This window comes from Phlebotomus papatasi, chromosome 1 (genome assembly GCF_024763615.1).
Source record: "Phlebotomus papatasi isolate M1 chromosome 1, Ppap_2.1, whole genome shotgun sequence".
In the NCBI taxonomy this organism is placed as follows: domain Eukaryota; kingdom Metazoa; phylum Arthropoda; class Insecta; order Diptera; family Psychodidae; genus Phlebotomus; species Phlebotomus papatasi.
In genome coordinates, this window is record NC_077222.1 from 110356256 (window position 1) to 110384000 (window position 27745).

Below are 27745 nucleotides of genomic sequence, written 5' to 3' on the forward strand. Positions count from 1 at the left end.
AGAGCAAAGTATATGGACACAAATAAAAAGTATGCAGGAGAGAGAAATAAATAAAAAAAAACCTAATACATAAGGAAACTTTTACTCTTCCTTAATTTTCTTTTCTTTATCTGTACGGAGGAGACTTCTCTAATGATTTCACTTGCTCAAGGCATGTAATCACAAAGAAGAACTCATAGAAAAATGTGCACAATGTATATTACCACCGGCTATGGTCTTTTCGAGAAATCAAGAACCCATAAAGGGTTGTTACGTTGAAAATATTTGTATAGAAATATCTGATAAAAAAAAAACAAGGATTCAAGTATTCTTGAGTCTCAAATTATTCATCTTATTTCCCATTTTGACGATTTCATAATCGATGTAAAAATATTTTAATAAATGTGGCTGTCAAATTTAAGCAAAAGCAATAATTTATGATTTAGAAAGAATGTTTTCCTTCTTTTGATTACCGCTTTAAAAAGGTAATACGGGTCATGTCAGTTCCTCACCAAGATGGTTTAATTGGTGACTGACGATGAGCTAGAAACCTTCTCAGACTTAAAGTGAGACTTAGTGCTTAAATGATGACACATTGAAATTTTGGCGGGCTGTCACATTATATTTACTGATAATATTAACATCACTCGTCGAGATCAAGTAAGAAATGTAGCCGTTCGCGAGGAACTAAAATTTGAGGAGCTGCTTCTTCGCCAAGCCATTGTAAGGAGGCGTCGACCTCGAGGGAGACCTAGGAAAAGGTGGCTGAATCTAATTCAGAAGCTTGCCTTGGAACGCCTTAAGATCGAACCCGAACATCTTTCTGAAGTGGCGAAGGATCGACAAACGTGGGCTGCTCATTTGGATGTCATGGGACCGCGACCCCAATAGGGATAAGCGGTTGATGAAACGGCTCCTGCTCAGCTAATAAGCCTAATCAAGAGGAAGAGACTAGTCCGAATCCGGTCAGACTATTCCCTTGCTCTGGTAGGGATATCTTTAAGAAATTCCGAGGATTTCGTCCTCTGTTTGGACTGACTCTCGGCTGTATTTTTGTACGGCTCTTTCGAGCCACCGGGCTTAAGGCAGTAATAATCTCCCCTTGTATAGGCTACCCCGGGGGTGCCTCGAGAGAGTTTCAACTCAGGCTTAGGAAATAAATTTCCTAGCCCTGCAGTCCGGCAAATAAATGCTTCAGGAGGATAAATTCCTCAATGGAAATTTGCTTAAAGACGAATATCCCAAAACTTCTGCCCTCAATCGTGAGGCTTCTTGAAGAGAAGCCGCTGTCCTTATGGCAGGATGGAGCCAATTGGCCGCTGAGATTTTTAGGCAATGATATTGTCGCTGAATCTGGCCAAAATGGGAGATGCGAATTCTAGAAGTGAAGCACTACTTACTTTTCGTGCTGCTGAGCAGTGGACCAGGAAAAGACCGATGATTTTGGATCGCAATCTGATTTATTATACAAAAATTTCACCCTTTTATATAAAAATCACTCTCTCCCATTTTCACATAAAAATTGCAATTCTTATTTGTGACAGAAAAATGTGCTGACCGATGCTGACACGGAGTGTGAATGCTCTGGAGAGGAATTCTGTAACGCTCTGGCAATGCCATATGGCAAATTGGGTTCGAATCTTAGGAGAGCTTTTTCGAGAATGCGATTCTGTAGCCGTGACATTGTCATTTTAGCTCACGTGGCATTGTCAGAAGTTTGAGATTTCTGGCAATTCAAATGAAAATGAATTTTGTTAAGCAAATCAACCAAGACGTACTGTATTTTCCTAAAATCATCAAGTAAAGGGATTTCATTAAAAATCAAAGAATTGCATTTTCGAACTCATATGATATGACAAAAAAAAGCTCGAATGGCATTGTTAGGTTTCGAACTCACGCGTGACAATGCCACGAAAATTACAGAATTCCCATACTGGAGTCATTGAGTTTGCTCGTACAATTATTCTCTATTGCCCTAATCATCTTTAAATCCTAATTTCTCGTAAACTACTAGACCAAATGATTTCCAATTTATCTTTTAGGATTCTTAAATATTTCTAGAATGATATCCACATCCTACTTTTCTATTTTATCATCTCGTTTGTCTATAATATGCCCGTAAAGTTTCGGTCTTTTTATGATGAAATGAATTGACTAATCCAGAAACTATCCCCTAATTTTACATAAACTATAATGATTTTGAACATAAAAATGCCCTCAACTATTAGTTTATATCCCTAATGAGTTGGTAAGAGTCCTTAGGTCCTGTTTTTATATAGCATGGTCCTTGAAAACCATAGGTACCCTTGCCTGTGTTGTCGTACATTCTGTATTTGAATGTGGCAAAAAATGTTCCAGTTTAGATCAAAATTTTTAATATCCTTGTAAGGATTAAAGGATTCTCACCCCGATATTTAACTAATTTACTTCTCTAAAAACAGTCTAAGATGTATAATAATCCCTTTTTATCCTTACATTATAAAAAAGTGAGAGTTACAAAATTCGTAAAATTTATAAAGATTGATATTGATTGATGAAAATATCAATTGCGTTTTCAAACGTTTAGAGTAATTATTTCTGTATTAATAAATGTTTTTGGAGTTTCCGTAGTGCCTAGGGGTCTTACGGAAAAAGAAGTTATACCAATAGACTCCTCTGACGAATACTGCTTTAAAAAATTTATCTTGCTTTTTCCTTCACACCATTAACCGTCTAACCCTCCCTGAACTCCCATACTCATTAAAATCGAAGCTAGGTACTAGGTACTAGCTACTCCGAATAATCCATACGAAATCTAGAATACGTATTTGAAGGAAGGATGGTAAATCACATTCAACAGACACATTCTTATAAAGAGTAACGTAACGTGGTCATGTAATCAAGACCTAGAAGGGATTTATTTCCTATAACGAACTCGAGGCAACCACAGGCGCACATTCATAGCTTCCCCTTAAGACCCTGTACCACGCTTCTAATCCGCGTTCTTAGTTGTTCAAAGTGCTCCCTAGGACAACCCAATGTTTCCCTACTGTTCCTCAGTCGGAGAAGAGGACTCCGAAAAAACGGATTTTAGATACGAGAAATCACGATTTAAATCACTAAAGAGGGCGCACTGTCGCGCCTAGGGCTTTGGTGAAGATGCACTTATCTTAGCTAAGTCCCAGCCATAAGTCTCTAGTCAGAAGCCCGTATAACTTTTCAAAAGGTATCTTGAGACTCAAGAAAATTTTAAAAATTTGAAACTGAAACATAAAAAAACCAATGGGATATTGATAAAGAAAAATAGTGACTCACCGGAACTGTGAGCGTCTTGATGTGCACGAGCCCGATCGGCTGCGTGAATATTGTTGTTGTAGTGGTGGTGGGGTGAAGTCCATGTGCCCCCCGGAGATACAGAGCGACTCGAGTCCAGGTGGTCCTGAACTTGTGGAGATTCCGCCGCAAAAGTCTTCATCTGATAGGTCTCCACCTGGGCTGCTGTGACCTACAAGTTACCAAATACGACGTAGATACATTTTGTTTTTAATTTTTATGAAAAAAAATAAAAGAACTCACTTGAGATCGCATGTGGCCGATAGGACTGTCTTGTCGGCGAACCAAGGAATCCGCTTCCTTCCTCATCTGAGAAGGCGTCGTCAAGGCGCTGTTCTGATTGCGAAAATCCCATTCCGCTGTTAAAACAAACAAAGGTTTTCGATTCAAAAAAAATTATCAAAACACTTTAACAAATTACTGTAAACGTTCTCTCCTCTGTTTGACTAAATTCTATTCTTATTATCACAACAATTTGATTCTTAGAAAAAAATAAAAAAGAAAAACTGAAAAACACAGAGATTTTTGGCACACTATGTACACATTTGTCATTTGGTAAAGTCAAAGGAAAACATTAAAGACATAATTATTAAAAAAATAAATAAATAAAAAAATAGTATGTATGTAAATAATAAAACACCAAAATAAATTAAAAAATCAATGAAAAATACCAACCAGTCTCTATGGGTAGCAAGGGATGAGCTGAAATGCTGGAATTCACATTGCAAGAAGTGTGCGATTGACTTCTATTACCAGAGTTGAGAGTACCCTGACGAAAGGACTGAGACCTGCGAGACAAGAAAAGACAAGAGGATGTCACCCCAAACTCATGTGACAATTCTTTGGCACCATCTCTCGTCATTTATTTTCACTGGTCTTCTCATCTCTCCCACAAAAAAAAGAGAAACTTTTCTATAACATTATTGGCTATGTGATGAAACAATTAACATTTTTTTATTATGCTTATCTCTCTCCCACAAAATAAAGCTCCTCTTATCGCTCAAACGCTAATTTTAAATTCTATTTGGTCTTTCCACCAGAAACTCAAACTGATTTTGCGCAATTCTGTCCACAAATTCGCGATATAGCAGCACAGTTCAATGAATCGGTTAATACTTGGGCAGATGATAAGGAAAAAATATACAAATTTAATATTAACCCTATAATGTTGACTAGTGATGCTATTCCAATCAAAAATAAAAGGGGGAAGTCTTTCTCCTGAACACTTTTTAGTACTGTACTGTTCTCAAGTGCCTCTGCATTATCGACTTTTCTTTGTATTGGTTTCTGTCACGACTATTTTGTGGTTTTAGGATACAACGCCAGTAAATCTTTACGGTGCTGTTTCAATGAAAAGGGGAAACCGTTCCCCTGAACATTTTTTAACACATGACTGTTCTCAAGTGCTTCTGCATTATCGACTCTTGTTTGGTTGTTTTAGAACATGCGAAGACAGGGGAAAACAGTAAAAACAGGAACCAACACACAGAAAAGTTGATAATGCAGAAGCACTTGAGAACAGTAAAGTAGTAAAAAATGTTCAAGCGAAAGATGTCCCCTTTTCATATTTCAATAGAATAGCATTATAAAGGCTTATGGCGTTATTCCAATGAAAAATGAAGAAATCTTTATCTTAAACATTTTTTTTAGTACTTTACTGTTCTCAAGTGCCTCTGCTTTATCGACTTTTCTTTATGTTGGTTTCTGTCACGACTGTTTGGTAGTTTTAGTATAGTATTAGAAATTCTTAGCCCAGTATTCTTCTTCTACACTGCTCCCTCTAATAATTCGCACAGTTTTCATTTCCTCATAAACTTTCCCAAAATTTGTAAAAACGTGTAAGGGAAACCTAGGCTAAATTAAGAAATGCATTGCTTGGATCACTAACTGTTGTACCTTTCCAATATTACGTATCAGCAATTCTTCTGCTGCATTCTATCTGCTTTCAAGAATTGCAGACTTATATGATGAGAAAATTACGATAATTGCTATTGCAAGCAAAAAATGGGATATTCCATTTTATCTTTGAAGATATGTTGAGCAAAAGAATTAAAGAAAAATAATATGCTAGATCAGAAAGCTATTTTAAAGAACCTTCGATAAAGAACCTTTTAGGTCAAATATCGTATCAGACCTATTTAATTTATTGAATTTAAAAGTAAGACTACTTACTAAAAAAAAATACAGTTTTCTGAAATATAAGGTTAAAATAAAATATTTTTATTGCTTATGGGAGTTGCCCTAATATTTTATTCCAAAAATGGATTCAAAAACAACAGGATAAAGACTAATGGGTCTATATACTTGAAGCAATTTTCGTTAAAAAATTCCTTTAAAAAAAGACGTTTCTGCCTACAAAATTATAGGGGACAGTTTCTTCAAAAGAGCTTTTTTTCAAAAATTGCTCCTAGTGTGTAAAGGTCGAAATACACTTAGGAGGACTACCTGTAACGCCTGTAATTTGGGACAGCTTGTAATTTTGGACACTCTGGGGGTAATTCTGGACACCAGAAAGAAATTGAACAAGATTATGGGATTTTCATCGAATATTTAATCAATAATGTATTCTATCTACATATTTATTCATTTTAGTAGATTAAAACACTAAATTCGTTAAATTTTGAAAATGATTTGAGTTAAAGTTCTTTTGATGAAACTTCAGTGTGAGCAGTTTCTTACGAGAAATATGACAAAAAATTTTTGTTTACTTCATGACCAACGCACAATAACTTATGTTTGTAAACATGTTTTCTAAATTTGCCGTGAGAATGAGCGAGATGACTAGATCTAGATCTCACTCATTCTCATTGAAATATCAAAAACATGTTTACTAAACAAAACTTATTGTGCGCTGGGCATCAGTTTTATTTAGCTGAGGTGAAGTAATACTGATATTTTTTCGATATTTAAAAAAAATATTATTAAGAATTCTGAATATTGTGTTTATTCACGTTAAGGGTGATTTTTTCATTAGACTGAAAGTGATTTGCCTAGTGAATTACATTTCTCGTGTGAAAAACGGACAATTTTCTCAAAGATTCACCAGTGAGGCGATGCTTGCTATTTCGGACAGGTGTTTTTTTCCCTCGAAGTTTTGCAAATTTTCAGTATTTGTGATAATTAGGTTGTACAAATTCCTAAAGAAACAAAGGAGCATCATTTCTATGAACGAGTTGCATGCTAAAAGCCTAAAAAAATGTTCCAGAAAGGAAAGGAAATGCGTGAATCCGCGCGCACTTGAACTGGAGAAGCTTATTCTTTTTGACTATTCTTTCTAGGGAGTAACTATCCAAGAACACAAATTGGCAATCAAATCGGGAAAGAGGATGAAGGCAAATTTTAACAAATTCGACGGGATGTCGAATTTTTCATCCGCCTTTTTTAGCAAAAATTTTGCATGACTTTCCGTGAAGCGATAAAAGGACAACAAAATGTATTTCCATCTCAGTCGGGCTATTTTTTTCAAGTAATTGAAGAACTAAAGTTACTTAAAATCCATTACCGACAGCAATTTGGATAACAATTGCCCAGGAATAAATCAACTAAAATCACTCAATTTTCATATGATGTATAATACTATGGTAAGGAATGGGTTAAGGAATTAATGAAAATTTTCCGGGCACCTTGGAATATTTTACGATTACTTTTCATAAACGGAAATAGGACTTGGTAAGTTAAGTTCTTAAAATGAACAACAATGGGTATCCTATTAAGGTGAATTAGCTGTCCAAAATTACAAGCAAGGTGTCCAAAATTGCAATCAAATTCTTCTCTGCATTTTTATTCATTTTTAAACGTATTAAGGTTAATTTTAGAAAAAGCAAAGACGATAAACTGCTCGTTAAGGTTTCAAATAACACTTCTAAAACTTAGAACATTGGTGCTTATGTGCATTCTGAGCACTTCTCCTAATCGAAAATTTCAAAATTCTTGATCGAAACATTTTCTAAAAACAAAAAAAAAACAATCTTGTAAAATCAAAAGAAAAACTAACCAAAAAAAACCAGTTAATTATTGATCTCCTAATTCAGGAAACCCCCTTAAAAGAGAAATAGTACATAAATTTCCGGGATAAAGCTTATCAGAATCGATACACGATCAGGGTGGTTGAGCTTTGACATTGAATAATTTAATATGGCGATTTTTCCAGTGAAATATATCCGAAAATTAACGAAATCACTGTGCATTATGTTTTTTAATTTTTAAGTTAATCTTCTCAAACTTTAAGGATAATGTTTATTCTAAAATATATAGAAATATTCTGAAAATCTAGATGCTTTAGATTAAGATTCTCAGTTTAATAATAATTCTCTTGAACCCCTGCAAACTTGCATTTTGGGGGTATCTACAAAATCTATTTTGACTCTAAACAGCGACAAATGTGCCTTTTTTATCGGGCGTTGAAGGGTTAAACGCCTAATTAAAAAAAATGTGTATGATAGTAAATGGAAAAGTTGCAACGAAATTAATCTAATTTACATGAACAGAATAAACTCAAAGAGAAGTTTAACGACCCAAATAAGACATTGTAGATGAAAAAATATCAATCGCAAAGCATTTGTTGCTCTCACAGTTTTACACCTTTTAAATATTCATATTGCAAAACTATCATGTCGTTCCTCATGGAATGACTCTATTACAGCATGGATAAACTTTTCATGTAAAAAAAGCGTTTACTGGAAGGAGACTAAACGAAAGAAAAATATTACTATAGTTTATTCATTTTTTTTTGCACTAAAGGTTTTTATTTGTAGCGGAAAACCATTTTTGTATTCTTTTTTCTCAGGGATAATATTTACATTTAAAATCCAGTAAAATGTAAAATTTGTAAAAAAAAGTAACCCCTAATCCTCTTCTCTTTTCTACCAGCTCATTTATATCTCAGTCGAAGTAAAATACAAAACGTACAAAAAGAAAATACAGGGGGAAATTTAGGAAATAACTATCTCAAAGCAACGGATTGGGTAACAAATCAACGTATTAACTATGAAATGTTTAATCACAACTAATGGAAGACATTAAATGTGGGAGGCAATATTCTCAAAATCACTGCTTCATTAGATGTTACTTGAGCTTTTTTTTGGCTATACAATGCAGTGTTTGGCGGTTTTCTACCCAAAGTATTACAGGTATGACTGACAAGGTCGTTAACTTTAATGTATAAGGCTTATAAGGAAGTTATCACACCATTGCATTAAAATTTTAAGACAAATTACATTAATTGTTGATAATATACATTTAAAAGTGTGTTTTTTGAGTTTTTATAAATAAGTTTCTTAATTTTTGATTAATTTAGGCAGGGGTTAAACAAGATTGCTACTCGTGACTGCTGATTAGCTGATCATGGAGCCTGATCGGCACGATCAGCCGATAAGCGAAATTTATCGCAGCGATCAATCGATCAGAATGATCAATTAGCGTGATCAAAAGATCAGGGTGATTGATCATCGCAATCACTCGATTAAAGAATGATTACTTGGCACGATCAGCCTCAGAACGACCAACCGATCTGAATGAGCGATCAGCGCGATCAGTTGATCAAAGAGATTGACCAGAGCGATCAGCCGACCAGAATAATAACTCAACGTGATTAACTTATCAGAAAGATCGACCAGAGCGATAACCCGATCAGAATGATTAATCAGAATGATCAGTAGATCATAGTGATCAGCAGGATCAGTCTATCACAGTGACTAATAGGATCGATTAAGCGAACAGTCGATCACAGAGACTGATCAGCGCGATTAGCCGACTAGAGAGACTGATCAGCGCGATCAGTCGATCAGATAGATCAATCAATGTGATCAGTCGATCAGGAAGATTGACAAGAGTGGGAAATAGATCAGAATGATTACTCAGAGCGATCAACCGATCAGAGAGATTGGCCAGAGCGATAACCCGATCAGAATGATTAATCAGCATGATCAGTAGATCAGAGCGATCAGCAGGATCAGTCTGTCACATTGAATAATGGGCTCGATCAAGCGAACAGTCGATCAGAAAAACTGATGAGCATCAGAATCCGATCAGAGAAACTGATCAGTGCGAATGGCCGATCAAAGAGACAGACCAGAGCGATAACCCGATAAGGATGATTACTCAATGTGATTAATCGAACAGGGAGATAGACCAGAGCGATTAGTCGATCAGAATGATTAATCAGCATGATCAGTAGATAAGGACGATCAGCAGGATCAGTCTATCACTGTGAATAATGGGCTCGATCAAGTGAACAGCCGATCAGAGAGACTGATCAGCACGATCAGCCGATCAGGATGATTACTCACCGTGATCAATCAACAGGGAGAATGACTAGAGTGATCAGCTAATCAAAATGATTAATCAGCATGATCAGTAGATCAGGGCGATCAGCAGAATCAGTCTATCACTGTGAATAATGGGCTTAATCAAACGAACAGCTGAGAGACTCATCAGCGCGATCAGAGAGATTGACTAGAGCGATTACCCGATCAGGTGATTACTCAATGTGATCAATCGAACAGGGAGATTGACCAAAGTGATCAGCCGATCAGAATGATTAATCAGATCAGTAAATCAGGGCGATCAGCAGGATCAGGCTGTAACTGAATAATGGGCTCGATCAAGCGAACAGACGATCAGAGAGATTGATGAATACGAACAGCCGATCAGAGAGGCTGACCAGAGCGATAACCCAATCAGGATAATTGTTCAACGTGATCAATCCAACAGAGAGATCGACCAGAATGATCAGATGATCAGAATGATTAATCAGCATGATCAGTAAATCAGGGCGATTAGCAGGATCAGCCTATCACTGTGAATAATGGGCTCGATCAAGTGAACAGACGATCAGAGATATTGATGAACACGAACAGCCGATCAGAGAGGCTGACCAGAGCGATAACCCGATGAGGATAATTACTAAACGTGATCAATCGAACAGAGAGATTGACCAGAGTGATCAGATGACCAGAATGATTAATCAGCATGATCAGTAAATCAGGGCGATTAGCAGGATCAGCCTATCACTATGAATAATGGACTCGATCAAGCGAACAGACGTTCAGAGAGACTGATGAGCGATAACCCAATCAGGATGACTACTCAACGTGATCAATAGAACAGAGAGATTGATCAGCGCGATCAGTCGATCAGAAAGACTGATTAGAGTGACCAACCGATCACACAGATCAACCAGCGCGATCAGCCTATCAAACTGACTAATAAGCACGATCAGACCTATTGATCAGCGCGATCAGACGATCAGAAAGTTTGACCAGAGCGATTAGCTGAACAAATAGATTGACCAGAGTGATCAGCGGAGCTGAATGATTGATCCAGTACGATCAGCTTTTCAGAAAGTTTGATAAACACGTTCAACCGCTCACAGAGATTGATCTATGCGATCAGTTAATCAGAGTGATTTATCGGCGCGAACTTAGCCGATTTAAGAGATTGATTAGCTCGATCTGCCGATCACAGAGATTGGCCCGAGCGATCAGCCGATCGGAATAATTCATCAGAGTAGTGGATCAGGGCAATTAGCCGATCAGGGGGATTTATCAGCACGACCAGCTGATTAGAATGAATACTGGGCGCGATCAGCCGACCAGAGTGATCAAGTAAGCTCGATCAGCGTGAACAGCCAATCAGAGTGATAGATCAACGTGATCGTCAGATAATAGATTGATCTATTCATTGTTCACTTCGCAAATATAGTGATGTAACCCATACTTGCCCCATAAAAATCAGTTGAAATAGAATAGAAAAACTCTACGTCAATTTTTTCTATTCTAAACCAATTTTCGTGGGCCAAGTCCGACTTTCCATCACTAAATAATTCATCACTAAATAATTAATAATCACTATATCAATTGCACTTCCTATAAATAAAAAGTCACACATTTTTCAATGCATATTACCAACAATTAATGTGAATCTTCTCAAAATCCTAATGTGTAGCACGATATCAGGGTAAGATAAATAAAACAACTAAAAAAAAATAAATTTCAACAATAAGAAAACCATTTGTAAGGAATCAAAAAATAAATAAACGCACTGATTAAATGATGAAAACACAAGAAATATTCAATTTAAAAGATGTACAAAAACGAAAATCATAAGAACAAAAAGACGTGATGATGAGTGCTAAGTAAGAAAATGTTCATTTACCTCTGAAATGTTTGGCGTTTGACATAATTGTCGCGAACAAATTCAATAACTTGCTTCTGGGTTTTTCCGCTGTATCTATATTAGAAAGATTGAGAAGAAAAAATACATTAGATTTTTTTTCTACTTTTTTTTGTGTATATTTCTAAATAAAATAAACATCATTCGTACCGAAATGAACTACCACGGGATAGCACTCGCGCCTTCCGTCTTGGATAATTTTGCACCATTGAGCAACGAAAAAATCCATGATTTTCCACACATTTCTTCCAGAAGTTTTTGCACTCATTGCGCCCCTCGAAGAAGAACTCGACTGTATCTTTGTAGTAGCCCTATTAATAGAAATTTATTGCCAAATGTTTATTGCAGCTGAAAAAAAGAAATTTAAATAACTTTTGCACTCACATAGCCTTCTGGATGCAATTTTACTAAGAAACGTTTCCGTTTAAATGAAATTTTTCTAATTTTTGCCCACGAGAATGTATTGATTCGCGTGATGCCTTGAAAAACAGCAATACCCATGTTTGCCACGGCTAAATTTAGTGGAACACCCTCAATGTCTTTTGCCTGATGCATCTTCATTCCGTACAATTCACATCGTCTCGCCGTTTCCAGTAAATTGAGATCTGCCTCAGCTGGTGATTGTCCGCTAAAAATAGATAAAATAGACTTTTTGTGTTTGTGGCAAAGAAGTCTTTTATTTGACGTATAAAAAAGAAAAACATCAGCATATTTCATCAAATGTTTCCGCCATACCGAAAAAAAATTCACATTTTATGGATCATTTGGTTCATTTTATAGTTCTCCCTCCGAATAACTTACAAATGTTTCTTATGATTTTCCATTATTTTTCTCTGCATGGAACCATCCTGATGGGGAACAAATCGATAGGAGGACAGATAAGTGTGATCCGGATAATCCTCCACGACATAATCACCACAGGAAGCTGCACAAGATAAATTACTCCATTAAGCTTTTTTTCTTGTTTAACACTTACTTATAAGCCACTATAAATTTATGATTGTCCTACATTTTTACTCATCATTTTAGGGAAGTTGTGTCAAATTTTGGACAGCTTTCAATATGGGACACTTTTCTTGTTTTTCAAAAAATCCATTAATTGCTTGTTTCTTTGTCACTTCTAGACACTGTATTACGCCAAAGAAACAAAAGAGCTGCGCCTCTATAAATAAGCTGATGCAAAAATCTTAGAAAGAGTTATAGAAGGGTAAGAGACAGGTGTCCGATATATCATACACAGCAATATCTACCTTTATTAGGATAATTTTAAAGAAAACAAGTGAGATATACAATTCATTTTGTTAAAACTTTGCAGATTATATGCAACATGTCCGAAATTTGGCACAGTTTCCTTAATAAAGTTTTCTATTTTCACAAAATTTTCATTAAGTTTTTATAGGGGAGCGTGGACATGTTGAGCAATTTTTATACGTTTGACCGGTCTGTGGTGTCCCTTGGATATTGACTCTATACAAGGTGAAGCAATTGAACTGCAACTGTTCAAAATGCTGTATTTTTCTTTAATTTAAAACCGAATTAATTTAATATTATGTTGCAGTAAACAAATAAGCTCTAAAACATTCAGCATTTAGGTATCTATTTTAAATTGTCGATATGACCATCTTAAGCTTATCAACACATTGGTACGTTTTAGTCCTTATCTCGGAGTACAAAAAATGCCCCACATAAAGAAATCGTACCGTCAGCGTCGTACTGATTTGCATCCAATGATCTTGGAAAGTATTGTGTAAAGTATTGAAGCTCAATTTTTGTGACGGTGCTGAGTCTTCTTGGAACATCCACTATTTCTTACCGAAATTTTCTTTCGTCGAGAATTTTTCTGTCTTGATTACAGATACAGGCTTTTAAGGAATTCAATGTTTATGTAATAGCGGCCAAATTTAAATTTGTTAAATTTAAATTCCTGGAGGAACAGGATATAATAAAGAGTTTATGTAATGGTGAACCAATAACAAAAATTGGAAAATCACGACCTGCAATCAGCAGAATAATTAGGGTCTAGGGAGAGGAAGCAAGAGTCGAACCAAAATAGATTCTGATAGACCCAGGGCAAACAGGCCTCTTTAGTTTGCAATATTCGACGAAGACTGAATAAAGCGAGAAGTTTACCAAAAGCCAAGAAATTTACCCTTTTCAATAAAATCAATAACAGAAAAGGCTTCAGTTCTATTTGGATCACGTTTTCAAAGGAACGGTCTTCAACGTTTTCAAAGGAAAAGGTCCTCTTGTATCAGCAAATATCGTACCATCTTCACCACTTTACGATGGCTGGCACATTCAGGAGTAGAAGAACTCTAATGCTAGCCACTTTAGGTTTTTCGGTCAAATACCCTGCAATCCTGCTATCACATTTGACCGCCATTCCCGGATAAAAAATCACAATAAATTTCGCAAATGCTTTTGTGGGCTTGTAGCCAAAGTAAATGAAATATCATTTGGCAAAATATAAAGATGCTGTAACAAGCGGTTTGAGATTTAAAGCAATCTAAATTTAGTTGCTGTTTAATTGATTCACCCTGTATTTACGGCTATGACGGTTTTGGAAAATAAATGAGCTTTTATTAAAAAAAAATAGAGGTCTTTCAAGCACACATCGCTCAACATCTCCGCGCTCTGACTTTCAAATTCTCACAAATCACTGAAAGAATGAAGAATCGCCCCTTGAGGTCAATTAATCTCAAAGAACGTACCTTGGACAATGTAACTAGCCATTAGGGCTGCTGTATTATCGTTGCACTGCAGTATCCCAGTAGCCAAATCCCGTTTGACTTGCAAACAGAACAGAAATCGTGTGTATTCCTCCTCCAGCTGAGCTGGATCGGGTGTATAGAATTTAACACAAAACCTCAAAACTGGATCAATTAGAGATAATCCCACTTGACGATTCAGTGGCTTTTCCAAATCAAGCCAATACTGTGAAGTGTCACAAAAAAATAGATTGACACTTGTTTTAACACAAATTTATTTCTGTTTTTTTTTGTTGAGATTCTCAACAATATCACTTGCACAGAGAAAAATATTTTGTAAAATTGTTTATAAATATTTGTGAATTTCTACTGGGGAGTTACAAAATGTTCGCGAATTGTATGACTTACAAAAAGTTCGTAAATGTTTGTACTTTTTCAGAAACATTGTTCGTAACATGATCATTTGTTTGTTCTTTTACAAAAATTTGTTCGTACATTTTTTGTTTGTCTGAAAAAACTTTACGAACATATGACAAAATTTTACGAACTTTTTTCGTGTGTTTACGAAATTTTACAAATGTTTTGTGTGTTTACGAACATTTACGAACAATTTCTTGTAAAATAACAAGCAATTCTCGTCAAGTGTTAATGTTACAAACAATGTTATGAAAAATGTACAAACTTTTACGAACTTTGCAAACTTTCTCACAAACATTGTTCATAAAATAATATTTTGGCGAACATTTTTTGTACTTTGACAAACAATTGTTCGTAAATGTTCGTAAACACACAAAAAAAGTTTTTAAAATATTGTCATTTATTTGTAAGTTTGTAAATTTGTGCCAGACAAACAAAAATCTATGAACAAATGTTAGAAAAGGAACAAAAATGTTCGTCAAGTGCTCAAGTTACGAACAATCTTTGTGAAAAATGTACAAACTTTTACGAACTTTACAAACTTTCTCACAAACATTGTTCGCAAATTGATAATTTAGCGAACATTTTTTTGTACTTTGACAAACAATTGTTCGTAAATGTTCCTAAACACACAAAAAAAGTTTGTAAAATTTAGACATTTGTAAATTTGTGCCAGACAAACAAAAATCTACGAACAAATGTTAGCAAAAGAACAAAGGGTCCTCGTCAAGTGCTCAAGTTACGAACAATGTTTGTGAAGAAAGTACAATCTTTTACGAACTTTTTTGCTGGTTATACAATTCACAAACATTTCGTAAGTTCCCAGTAGGAATTCACAAACATTTACCAACAATTTTCCATTTTTTTCCTGCGTACTATAAAATCCTTTTTGGAATGTAGTAGTTTATAAATTTATGACTTACCTTTGTGTGGGATCCTGGTTCCTGATATTCCAGACCAAAATAGTCTGCTTCTAGTAAATTTAGTTGTCTGCATACTTGCTCAAAAAGTACCTTACCCAGAGCTTTGGCCTGAAAAGATAACAAATAAAAAATTCCATCTGAAATATCGAGGAAAAAAGTTGCAATTTCAATCCTAATCTCTCAGACTATTGCAAATTCTCGGTCAATCACACCGAGTGGATGATTTAATTAAAAATTCTTTGCACCAGCATATGTGGTGCATTTGGAATTTTTGCATTGAAAAAGGGAGTGAAGCTGCATATATATAAGAGGTGAACTGAGGCATCATCACCATCAGGTGTCACAGTTTGATTCAACCTCTATGTGTTCCGTATCGACTTAAAGTTGTGTCTTGTCATAAATTTATATCATCAATCTCATATTCTATCCACATCCACTGTGTTTAGTTATCAAATACGGAAAGTTGTTCCTTCATCAAATTGAAAGAGAGCAGCTTACACAGAGACCACTTTGCTGATTCTTCAATATTGAATTTCTCACCTATAGTTCCGACCACAGATAATTTCTATCACATCGTTCTGTTACTTACAAGTGCTATTGTATCGTATCCATTGAACTTCATCTCTTGTACTACAACACAAATAAACTACTTGTATTTTCCACTTTGCCGTTGGTAAGTAAAACATTTTCCAGAAACATCGATTAGAAAAGGATTAATCCATTGGGAGTTATACAAGTTCACTTTGGGTGAAACATCTTCAATTACTAAATAAAAGAATGGACCTTCAAAAATTTTTATTGCAAAAATATCATAAATTCAATAACACGAATATCAATGAGTAGTTCAGTATACTCTCCTCTTTATTTCCCACCATCATTCTCTTTTATTGAATTTCAAACATTAAAGTTGTAAGATTTTCTTTGGTATTTGGTACAATTCACTCCAATTAAAACGAACCTCTAATTGTGCAGAAAATACTATGAGTACTTCAAAATCATTTCTAATTAAAATTCATAATGCATCTAAAGTCTAAAGCTTAAACGTATTATCTCCTATTAAACCAGATGCATAAAGTTGAAAAATGCGCTGTAGGATAGAGGATGAAATGTGCAGAATATTCTGCAATAACCACATTTACCCATTACTGCAAAAACGTGTTAATTAAAGCCATAAAAAACTTCATAAACTTTTTAGATTTCCTAAATTCTATAAATACTCGCTTACATTAAATAAAGTCTGAAATATATCAACAAATGTTTGAATCCTTTGAAAATTGGTAAATAGGGGAAAGGCTCATAATTTTGACCAGTTTCTCATTTTGGACATTTTGAGGATAAAATTGGACACTAAAAATAAATTGATTAAAATGATGGATTTTTATTCCAATATTTGATGAATAATGAATTCTATCTAAATATTTGTTCTTTTTGGAAGATTTTAACACTAAATACGTTAAATTTTGAATATGATTTGAGTTATAATTGCTTTGTTGAAAATTCAGTGTGAGCAATTGCTTTCGAGAAATATGACAGAACTTCGTGTTTACTTATGTCTTATTAGCTGTGGTGAAGTACTAACAATATTTCTTCGCTTTTCTTGAGTGATATTATTGAATATTCATTGAATATTGTATTGATTCACGTTAGTAGTGATTTGTACATTTGATCTGAAGTGAGATTTGCCTTGTGAATTAGATTTTTCGTGTGAAAAATGGGAAATTTTCTAAGACATTCACCAGTGAGGTGATACTCCTTATTTTGGACAGGTGTTTTTCTCACGAAATTTCGTGAAGTTTTAGCTTTTGTGATGACTAGGTTGGACAAATGCCTGGAGAAACAAAGGAGCATCATCTCTACGAAAGAGATGTAGCGAGAAATGCCTTGAAAAGTTCCCGGAAAGGCCAGGGAATGAGCGAATCCGCACGTACTTGGAGTACCGAAGTCAACTCACTTTAATGAATGATATGGAAAGTTTCCGGGCTTCTTGTGACATTCTACGTTTCCCTTACATGAACAGGAAGAGGACTTGGTAAGATTGGTTCATGAAATGAAGAACAATGGGCATCCTATTGAGGCGGATTAGCTGTCCAAATTTACAGCCAAGTTGTCCAAATTAATAACCAAGTTGTCCAAAATAAGAGTCAAATTCACCTCTACATATTAATTCATTTTTAAACGTATTAAGACTAATTTTAGTAAAAACAATGATAATAAACCCTTGCCAAGTTTCTAAACAACCCTTCTGAAAAGACAGTAACAAAAAAATCAATTAGTATTGAAAATAATGCACTTCAAACTTGGAACATCGATCCTTATAAGCAGACTGTCCAAAATTATGAGCCCTTACCCTATTAAGTAATTTCTTTAAAAATACCAATTCTAATCGGGGGTGAATAAGTATGAATAGTGAGTGAACCGTGAGTGAACCGTGAGTGATAGATCGGTTAAACAGCGCCGATTAGCCTCTATGATCAGCTGATCGGCAGCTTTAAGGGGGAAGTCGGTTTTCTTTGTGGATTTCGCAAAGACAGTGTTACTAATTTGTAGAAGAAAATGTGTATTCGTTTTTTATAAAAACATGACCACTTTGGAATTTTCTACACTAATATTTGATTAAAAAATAAGTAATGAATAGTCAGAAAATATTATAAAGCAAGATCAGAATAAACACAGAATTTGAATGAATTAAAACAATTATTAAATCTTTTCGTAGATAAAAATCACTGTTTAATACTCAAAAAAAAAATAGAGGCGAATATTTATAGAAATTTACAGTAAATATAATATATAAAAAGAAATTTGACCATTATTATTTGTAAAATGAAGTCTAGGAGAATGTAGGCAGGCTTCGCACGTGTGAACTTTCGAACGATGCGAATTTTCTCTTTATTTCCAAAAAGTTGGTTCCGCATTTCTTAGCCAGCTTAGCCATAAGTTAAGTATTTATGAACCTTATCTTCATTGTAAAAATAGGCAGCCAAACCCTTCTTTCCTAGGTCCTAGGATCACAAATAGAAAATTCACTCAAAATGGGTAATTTTGAAGGCGCAAATTTCATTTGATTCCTCATAGTTAAACTCATTTCTAAAAAAAATCACTTACACAGTGAATGAAGAGTATGTAGTAACCCGACTTTGAGGGTTACTTTCAATGATAATTTCATCATCCTAAGATTTTTCTAGAAATATAACTTCCGGAAATAATTCAGATCAAAACAGGAAATAATTGACAAAAAATATATGATTAAAAAGTATTTGTCACACCATAAGTGTGAAGTAATTAAATAGAGCCGACACTCTTATCTCAAAATGATGGTGCGGAGTCTGAACACCGCCAAAGATGAAAGCAAATCGTGGTGCAGATTGAGCATCCGGAATAAAATATAATGATAAGAGTGAAGCCTCCGAAAAATAGTCACAACATTGCCGAAATTATTAGTTATTGGAAAAATTATAAAAGAGGATGAGCTGGAATGAATAATTAGTCTACTCCATCTACTCAGTCCACACACTCAGTCCACTGAGTCTACTCAGTCCACTCAGTGAGCACTGATACCATCCATGTACGGAATTTAAGTCGAGAAATTAATCCTTAGTCACTCTCACTGAGGGCTTTATTATGCTGTGACAGTGTCTTGAGTATTCTCCACAAACCCACCACTGCACTACAAGTATACTGGAGATGATATTTGCGTAATAATTTTTTGCATCAGAGGGAAATTATTTTCACGGTGGCGGAAAATTCGCAAGTACTACACTGTGTGTGGTTTCAAACACTGAATGTGTGAGCGTTCGCACATCCACCAGACAACTCCAGCTTGAAAATCATAACCTCACTAAAGCCTCATAAGCCACAGTGCGAGACATTCGTGGTAATTTCCTTTTCGACAGGCGTATAGTCTCCTTCCCATCTTCATGAGACGACGGTTATTGTTAGTGTGAACCGTGTGAACATGTTCATAGTCGATTTTTCGATATTCATTTGGAAGAAAAAACAGTTCTCCAGAAAATGAAAAAAAAGTGTTTTAAAGATCTTACTTTAGTGCAGTGATAGTTTCCGCGGGTACACAGTACAGTTATAACAATCGGAAAATAATTTTTAATTGTAGATAAAGTTTAATTTCGAGAAAAAAAGCAATGACGAACCCAAACCCCCCATCGTGTGAGCGCTGCCCCCGGGGGCAAGAATCGCGCAATTCGTCATTTTTTTTTTCATTTTCCTGTTTAGGAGAAACCAACAATTCTGTGATAGTGAACTAGGCATGCATAGAAACCTAAAAGATCAGAGAACTTTTTGGTGTAGTGCAATTCATTGCCCATTTTACAGTTTTATCAGAAAAAAATCCTGAATATGAAGCACGAAAAAATGTGCGAAGGCTGCCTACATTCCCCTATGTGTTCACTAAATCTTTAAAAAACAAAACTGTTAAAATCAAAATCTCTTTGGAATATAAAATTAATTGATTTTGCCTCCTTTACCTCACAGTCCCAGGTTATTTTCACTTGATTATAAAAAAATGAAAATTTTTTTAAAGTTTCTCATCAAATATGTTTTACTTGATTTTAAGATGATCACCTGTAAAAATGTCTAAGACAACATAAATCGTAATTTACTTCGTGAAATATATCAATTCTTAATGTTTTTTCTACTTAATTTGACGGTAATGCCCAGTGCACAATAACTTTTCTTTGTAAACATGTTTTCAAAACTTCCTATGAGAATGAGCAAGATGACTAGATCAATATCTCACTCACTCTCATTGAAATGTCAAAAACATGTTTACTAAATAAAAGTTATTGTGCGTTGGGCATAATAAGTTTAACAAGTTCCTCTCGAGAAGCATGTTTATAAATCAAAAATTTGATTAGTTAATAAAATGTTGTGTACTGAGCATAGGAACAATTATTAATTTGCAATTAAGCTTTCAACAACCTTTTTAATAAGTAACTTATTTATAAATAAGTAAGCTGGTTACTGTGCATAGGTTTTCTTATTTATATTAACGAATTAGTAAATCAACTGATTACTGTGCATACCTCCCTTGGGTAGACTCTTACTTACCTCTTATTAAAGACACTATTAAAGTATGAATCTACATTGAAATGATAGATTTTAGGATTATACAGAAATTCCATTTTGAAAGAAAGGACAAGTAACAAGTCTGCTCTACATTTTTGGTAGGGTGAAGTCTACACTTATGGATGTTATACACTTATGGACAGCGTGCAAAAATCTTAAGTTCTTACGTAAAATATATTTCGAAAAATTATAAAATTATTAGTTTATGATGTAATTAACATTTTTTTGATTTTTTCGAAATCAGTTTAATGTAATAACTTTAGATTTTTGCGTTGTCCATAAGTGTGTATAACATCCATAAGTGTAGACTCCACCCTATAACTAATTCTTCCCCATTTTCCACTCATTCTACTTCCCACAAACTAATAAAACAGACAAACATTCCATTTCTATACAAGATCTTCCTCCAATTACAGGAAAAGCAAACAAATTCACTGAATTGAGTCTCAATAAATTCTCATGTCTCCCAAACGTTACAGAAGATTCAAAAGAGAACTTCTAATGCAACAAATGCAAGATTTGTATATCCAGAACCCTTGTTAAGTAAAAATTGGGTAAATTGGCTATTGTAAATTGTCCTAGAATCTCTTTTACCCTATCTCCGTACATTGTTAGCCAGGATTATCTAAAGAAGATTGTGGGACTACAAACTTTTTACTATTTTGCCATAACAAGTTGATAGTCTGTAGAGAAACTTCTAAGCAAAGTTCAATTTGAGATAATCTTTCAATAGTCAAACAGTTAGACAAATAGACGATTTTTCTATCGATGTAATATTGTGCCTCCTGTTATAAACTCTTTAAATATATCGTATTCTTTTTGCCACTCGTTGAGGCATTTTCTTATCTCAACAATAAATTTTCAACTAAATTGACCTCCCGCATTTGCGTGCAAATTACATCAAAACGAGAAAATTGTGGCTCAAGACCCATTAAGTAATTTTAATAAAAATTAAACATCATAGCTCGACTCAAAGATCTTCTTCGTAGCTGTCCACAGTGAAAAATATTTACGACTTATTAATTGTCTTTCTAGTAAAAATCATATACAGTAAAAAATATTAGAACGATTGATTGTTTTTTAACCATAATTATTGTTGTAAAGTTAAACAGATGAGCACTTCAAGAAACCCAAAAATATGTAATATTAGTTTTTGTAATGTTTAATCGTAATTTTAAAACGAATTGACATTTCCTAGCGAATCCGGGAAACTCTAGAGCCCGGGAAATTCCTCAGTAACCCAGAAAATTTTCGATAATCATCGGGAATCCGAGTAATTTTTAGGAACCAGTGTCGGAAATTTTTGGTAACATGGAAAATGACAGCTTCCAAAACTCCAGAAAACTCGGGAAATCTTAATGAAACCTGGATAATCCATGGGAATGTTTAGAAGATTTAGTAACTTGGGAATTCAGTATTTTATTGATCGAACTCCACAGAGAGAGCAGCATATAATGTGATTTTTTCACCTTCCATCCCCAGGAAACAACATTTCCCAACTTATCTATACGTTTTAGACGATTTCTGAGAAATAGCGTACCGCTGGTTGTCTATATGTCTATCAGCCCGTTACCACACCTAGAGCCCCAACAGTTACAGATAGAGACTTGGCAAATTTAGGGGACCCCCAATAAGTTGACCCTGGGACCATTAGCATGTCTCTGATTTTGCCTTCGCCCTCCTTTTACCTTAAAAATCATGTTTTTTTAGATTGTTTGGAATTAAACGCAAATGGATCATCTCTAATTACGGTTTTTCAAGGTCAAATGTTAAAAATGCTCTAGAGAGTGTATTTCTCAACCGAATGGCATTATGTTTGGGTTCGTTGAAAAACTCTTGGAGACTGAACCGATCCCAATCTCATTTTATTCGTAATTAAATTATATTACTTCTGAAGTAATTTAAAAATGTAGGCAGCTAAAATCCTGAAAGTCAAAATTACAAACGCCAAAATCCTTAAAGCGAAAATCCCGAAAGCCTTAATCACGAAAGCCAAAATCTCGAATGTTCAAAATTCTGATGGGAATAAATTATATGGAGGATAATGTGTAGAATAATTTCCCAAGACAGAGAAAATTTCTGGTTGTCTCCAGTAATTGCGGGTGTAATCGTGGGAGTAGCTATGAGACTTTTAAGAATTTGGGATATTGGCTTTAACGATTTTGGATTTCGGGATTTTGATCGGGACCCTTTTAAACAATGCAATGTTTCAAGCGATTTATAAATCGGTTCAAATCGGATGAGAAGTCGTAAACGGTAAGTAGCGGTAAAACCGTGAAGATGAAAAATATTCTACCGTTCAAGAACGAGTTTAATTCATCAGCTAAAAGGAACTTATTGATTTTTTTCATTTATCAAGACTCGTATTCAAAAATCAAATCCCAACAGCTGAACTTTTAAAATTTTGATATGAAAATTTAAATAAATGTAGTTAAAATATTGTGCTTTTATATGCTAAAGAGCTCGAACTTAATAAATTTTTTATTTTGTCGAAAAAACATGTAAAGAAAATATGTTATTTTTTTAGTCTGCTAGGTCCACGTGACCCCTTAAGCAAGAGAGTATAGTATAAAGCAAATACGCAAGGTCACTCAATTAAGATCGCCTCAAAAGTAATTTAATTAAAGAAAGTTGTTGAAAAATGTGTGATTGGGCTATATTTAACCATTTCTACCATTTCTACTAATTGAGAACTTTAATTATTCATGAGTCGCGAACAATGCTCTTTTAGTATTTAGTAAAATTTACGAAAAAAATATAATTATTTCTTTTATATTTTTATCTCTTTTTAGAAAAAAAAAAAAATAAAAAGATGAATTTCAAGCAGATTGCATTCACTCTGGTGATTTTTGGTTTTAATCTCTTCTACATATCTGACGGAAAAGTAAGAAATTCACAAACTAATTTTAACAAACTACGAATTTTAAATATGTAACACTTTTGCAGAGGTCCCTTTACGACTTAAGAATGGATAGTGTAAATTGTACCGATAGTGGATTATATGGGAAAATGGATTGTGGAGTTGATGTGATCAACTCTACAGTCTCACACATCCAATTGAACTTCACAGCTATCAAGGATTTTCATCCCATGGTAAGGATTGCATTTTTCTACCGCTACACCACATACCGTAGTTTCCTTCTGGACGTTAACGAAGACTTCTGTGCCTTCATCCGTGAAGACCAACCAGCCAGAGTGACTAATTACTTCTGGCCAACTCTCAAGGATGCCTCAAACTTTGCCGAAGGATGCCCATTCCAAAAGGTATAAAAATCCAATAAATAGTCTTTCAGAACATCTTTCAAAAAATCCACTTTTCACCTCTTTCCAGGATCATATATATTACATTAAGGATTACGCCATGGACATGTCATCATTTCCACCAATTTTACCAACCGGAGATTATCGTGTTGACATTGAACTTAAAGAACGATCCGATGATTCACCTATAGCCCTTGTGCAAATTTTCGCCTTCATCAAAAGAAAGTCAATTGCTGAACTTATTTGGAGTAAGGATTAATATTGCACAGATTCAAAAGGACCTCTGATGCCTCCCAATTCACTGTCAACTAAATTTCATATGGATGATTTTGTCATACTGTTAGCAATGAAATAAATTCTATATTTTGCAAATGAAGAATTTTTGTGAGATTTATTAAATAAACGTACGAAGCAATGAGAGTCCTTTAAGGACGAGAAATTTTCCCAAAGGTTCCAGGCGAGGACAACATCCCTGAGAGTGATGGGGTGCACTTTACCAAGGGTTTAATCCATTAGACTCTTAGGCCGTCTTCAGACTAGAGGCTTTGCCTAGTTTCTTAAGGTCTCAAAATCTTAAAGGACAACCAATTAATTTCGTTCTTTATGGCGTCTACACACTAGAGAAATTTATGTCCATATTGAAGAGTTTTTCCTACTCAAGCACAGAAAATTTACTGCAATATGGACATAAATTTCTGTAGTGTGTAGAGGGCATTAGATTCTAACAAATTATTTGAGTTTTATAATACATTTCAGAATCAAAATTACTATCATGTCTCCCGAGGTTGTCGATATGGAAAAATATAATGAACCCTGGAGGCGTTACGACGCTGGCGGACGGAAACCTAGGTTTGTATGAAATAGCGAGGAGTTGTACAGGAGGTTTTGCTTCTAAAAGGGACGAACACTCAATCCCGGGATCATGCACATTTTCGGGACCGACAAAAAGGCGCGAAATGGCATTATGCATCGAGAAAATTTGCATACCCGCAGGGGCTTTCTTTTGAATAAATCTACTTACTTACTTTTTGAGTAAAAGTAGTTCAAACAAAAAGATTCAACTGTTTAATAGAAAAGCATTAGCAAACAGTACATTTTAGCCAGAGTTCTTCAATAAATGATTAGAATATTTAGAAAATTTACTTTAATGTTTTCAAATTTCCCGCTTCGCAACATAATATACATTCAGGCGTATTTCAAAAATGATTTCACAAATTTACCCCCAATGGTAGGCAAAATTGCATAATTTTATGTGCATAATTCCGTCAGGTGCATAATCCCGAAGGACTTAATGCCCGGACTCAGTATAACTGCCACTTACACAAGATATCGTTGTAGGGTAAAGTGATATAATATGGAATTAGTGTTACAAGTTGGACAATTCGCTGGTACAAGTTGGACATGGCATTTTTCTAGATAAATACAGTACAAAATTAGTTTTTAAGCACAAGAAACCAAATTATAAAACTAAAGCATTAAAAATATACAAATAAAAATGGAGTACTAAATTTATCAAGACAAAAAGCTGTCCAAATTGTACCATTATTGTCCAATTTGTACCACTGTCCAACTTGTACCACTTTACCCTAACGTCTACTCTTCGTCGATGTAAAATTTTATCTCAACTGAAGTGAATGATGTTCGTTTGATAAAATTCATAACGTTGATATTCGAAATGTTCTTAAAGAGTTTTTCCGTGAAAATGCGTGCACCATATACAATTGTTTCGCAATTCAAGACCTCGAATTCGAAATTAAATTTAAAATAGTAAAGTAAATCATCGAAATTAAAAAAAAAAAAAGAAATTAGAATAGAATAAATTAGGAAAAAAAGTAAAATTTATTAATTTTTCAATAATTGTTGTCGTAAAAGGTGAAAATTTAACTGTTATATGGTTCTAATCACATAAATTTTAAGGCAAAAAATGCTATAATTGGCTTTGATAGAAGTCAAATCAATTCTTCTAAACTAAATATTACACCAAAATAGAAGTGGACTATTATAATTTTCTACTCTATCCTAGAAATAAAGACTCATTCTAATTCAATAAATCATCATGATTTTTTTTAACTACACTTATAAAGCCTTTGATAAAAAGTTTTAAAAAAATGATATCATGAAGTTTTACAACATTTTCACACAAATTTCCTATACAAAACCCTTTAATGATTTTCTTATCATTTGAACAATTATTATAAATCAAAAAGAGCCAATTTAGTTATTAAATAGACAGACATCTACCCAATTACTCATACAAAATATTCTGGTTAATTCTATCATTCTATCTGATCTGTTGAATTCAAAAATGCTTCTTGCTTTTCCTGGTAAACCCTGAAATATTTTACATTACAAATAATTCTCATTTTCATCATGACATTCAAGGGAGTGACAATTTTTCTATCTATCTTTGTGCTTTCTTTCGGGATAGTTTGGGCTGCGGTGAGTATCAAAAAATTAATAATAACTATAAATAACAATCCTGTTTAATTTTCAGAGTATGTATGATTTAATGGTGAAAAGAACCATTTGCACTGAACTAGAAGAAAACTATCTAGATATTTCCTGTTCTGTTAAATTGAAAAATCGCACAACAAGCTACATTCAGATTAATGTTACTTTTCACTACGACTTAATTGATCCAATAATTAAAATTACTTTCTACTACCGTTTTACTGTTTATCGAAAATTCCTTATTGACGTATCCGAAGATTTCTGTGGATTAACCAAGAAGGGTAAACCTGCTCCAGTTATCAACTTAATATGGAAAACACTGAATGAAGCATCAAATTTCGCTGAAGGATGTCCATTTTCAAAAGTAAGTTGTATTCGAAATAATTAATTTAATGGTTCTCAGGAATTTTCTTATCACAGGGTCAAAATTACTACGTTAAGGATTATGTTTTCGACGTCTCCCAATTTCCGCCTGCAATGCCAACTGGTGACTATCGTATTGATATTGTTGTCTCCAACAGCTTGGACAAAAAGGACGTTGTTAAAGCCCAAATTTTCGCGGAAATTAAAAGAAAACCCATGGCTGATATAAAGTGGAATTAAGAGGAAAATCCGCATGAATTCAACTTCTGTTGGTTCAACTTTAATAATTTTTTTCTGGTGGTTTGTGCTAATAAACTATTGTAATAAATATCGCACAAAAGTTTTATTTAAAGTCTTTGGCAAGGATACCAAAAACAATGGTCAAAAGATAAAAGAATTACATTGTGAACGTATATTTAAGTGCAGAATACTATACGAAAACTCAAAATAATAATACTAATAATAGTAATAATAATATGATTTAACAAATAATAGGGGAAAGTACTCTCCCTTCGAACGTTCGTGCCTTCGAATCGAATATTGTGAATTTTCTTTTATTTTTCCTAAAAGACTTACACATTTCTATTATATTAGCTGGCTTATCATGAATTCTTGATAATTTCGTGATAATTTAGTATAAATCTCTTGCGAAAAACAAAAGAAAGTCACATTATTCGACATTATTCGAAGGCATGAACGTTCAAAGGGAGAGTACTTTCCCCTAATCTACACTCAGAAAAATAATCGAGTAAAACATACTCGAATCGATGTTGAATTGATTCTTCTTCATTGTGATTTTCGATTTTAGAGTTGATTTTACTTTTTAGGTGTAATATTCGGAAGAGATGTTTTATCTTTTTTTTCCTAAAATTTACATGACAAAAGAGTGTAAATAACTCTTTTTAAGACTGAAAATAACTCGTTTTAAGAGTTAAAATAACTAGTTCCAAGAGTTTAAAAAAATCTTTTTTGGAGTTAAAATAACTCTTTCAAATCCCAAAATGAATATGTTTTGCAATTTTATGTTTTTTTTTTTTATTTTATCATTTTCTTTATTAATATTTCCCTGATCTCAAGTTC

General features: G+C 34.2%; 3 protein-coding genes across 4 annotated transcripts in view; 2 read left to right on the forward strand and 1 right to left on the reverse strand.

Moving 5' to 3' along the window:
- Positions 1–27745, reverse strand: part of LOC129810014 (uncharacterized) — a 58011-nt gene that overhangs the window by 13844 nt on the left and 16422 nt on the right. Inside the window, exons 3-11 of the mRNA XM_055860226.1 lie at positions 15512–15619; positions 14175–14397; positions 12265–12388; positions 11848–12091; positions 11614–11774; positions 11446–11520; positions 3967–4079; positions 3535–3650; positions 3274–3463 (exon numbers count right to left, since the gene is read on the reverse strand). Coding sequence (XP_055716201.1) covers positions 3274–3463; positions 3535–3650; positions 3967–4079; positions 11446–11520; positions 11614–11774; positions 11848–12091; positions 12265–12388; positions 14175–14397; positions 15512–15619 — 1354 coding nt within the window. The remainder of the gene's footprint in view (positions 1–3273; positions 3464–3534; positions 3651–3966; positions 4080–11445; positions 11521–11613; positions 11775–11847; positions 12092–12264; positions 12389–14174; positions 14398–15511; positions 15620–27745) is intronic.
- On the forward strand, positions 19014–24224 carry LOC129799259 (uncharacterized). 2 transcript variants are annotated; one of them, XM_055842984.1, is made up of 4 exons: positions 19014–19269; positions 23383–23474; positions 23537–23854; positions 23922–24224. In XM_055842984.1, exons 2-4 carry the CDS (start codon positions 23403–23405, stop codon positions 24108–24110), a joined length of 579 nt encoding a protein of 192 aa, XP_055698959.1. In that variant the 5' UTR covers positions 19014–19269; positions 23383–23402; the 3' UTR covers positions 24111–24224. The 2 variants fall into 2 exon arrangements, with proteins under 2 accessions (XP_055698959.1, XP_055698960.1); XM_055842985.1 differs by having other exon boundaries at positions 19014–19181.
- LOC129799260 (uncharacterized) lies at positions 26322–26912 on the forward strand. The gene is made up of 2 exons (XM_055842986.1): positions 26322–26666; positions 26723–26912. The coding sequence occupies exons 1-2, from the start codon at positions 26349–26351 to the stop codon at positions 26903–26905; spliced, it is 501 nt and encodes a 166-aa protein (XP_055698961.1). The 5' UTR covers positions 26322–26348; the 3' UTR covers positions 26906–26912.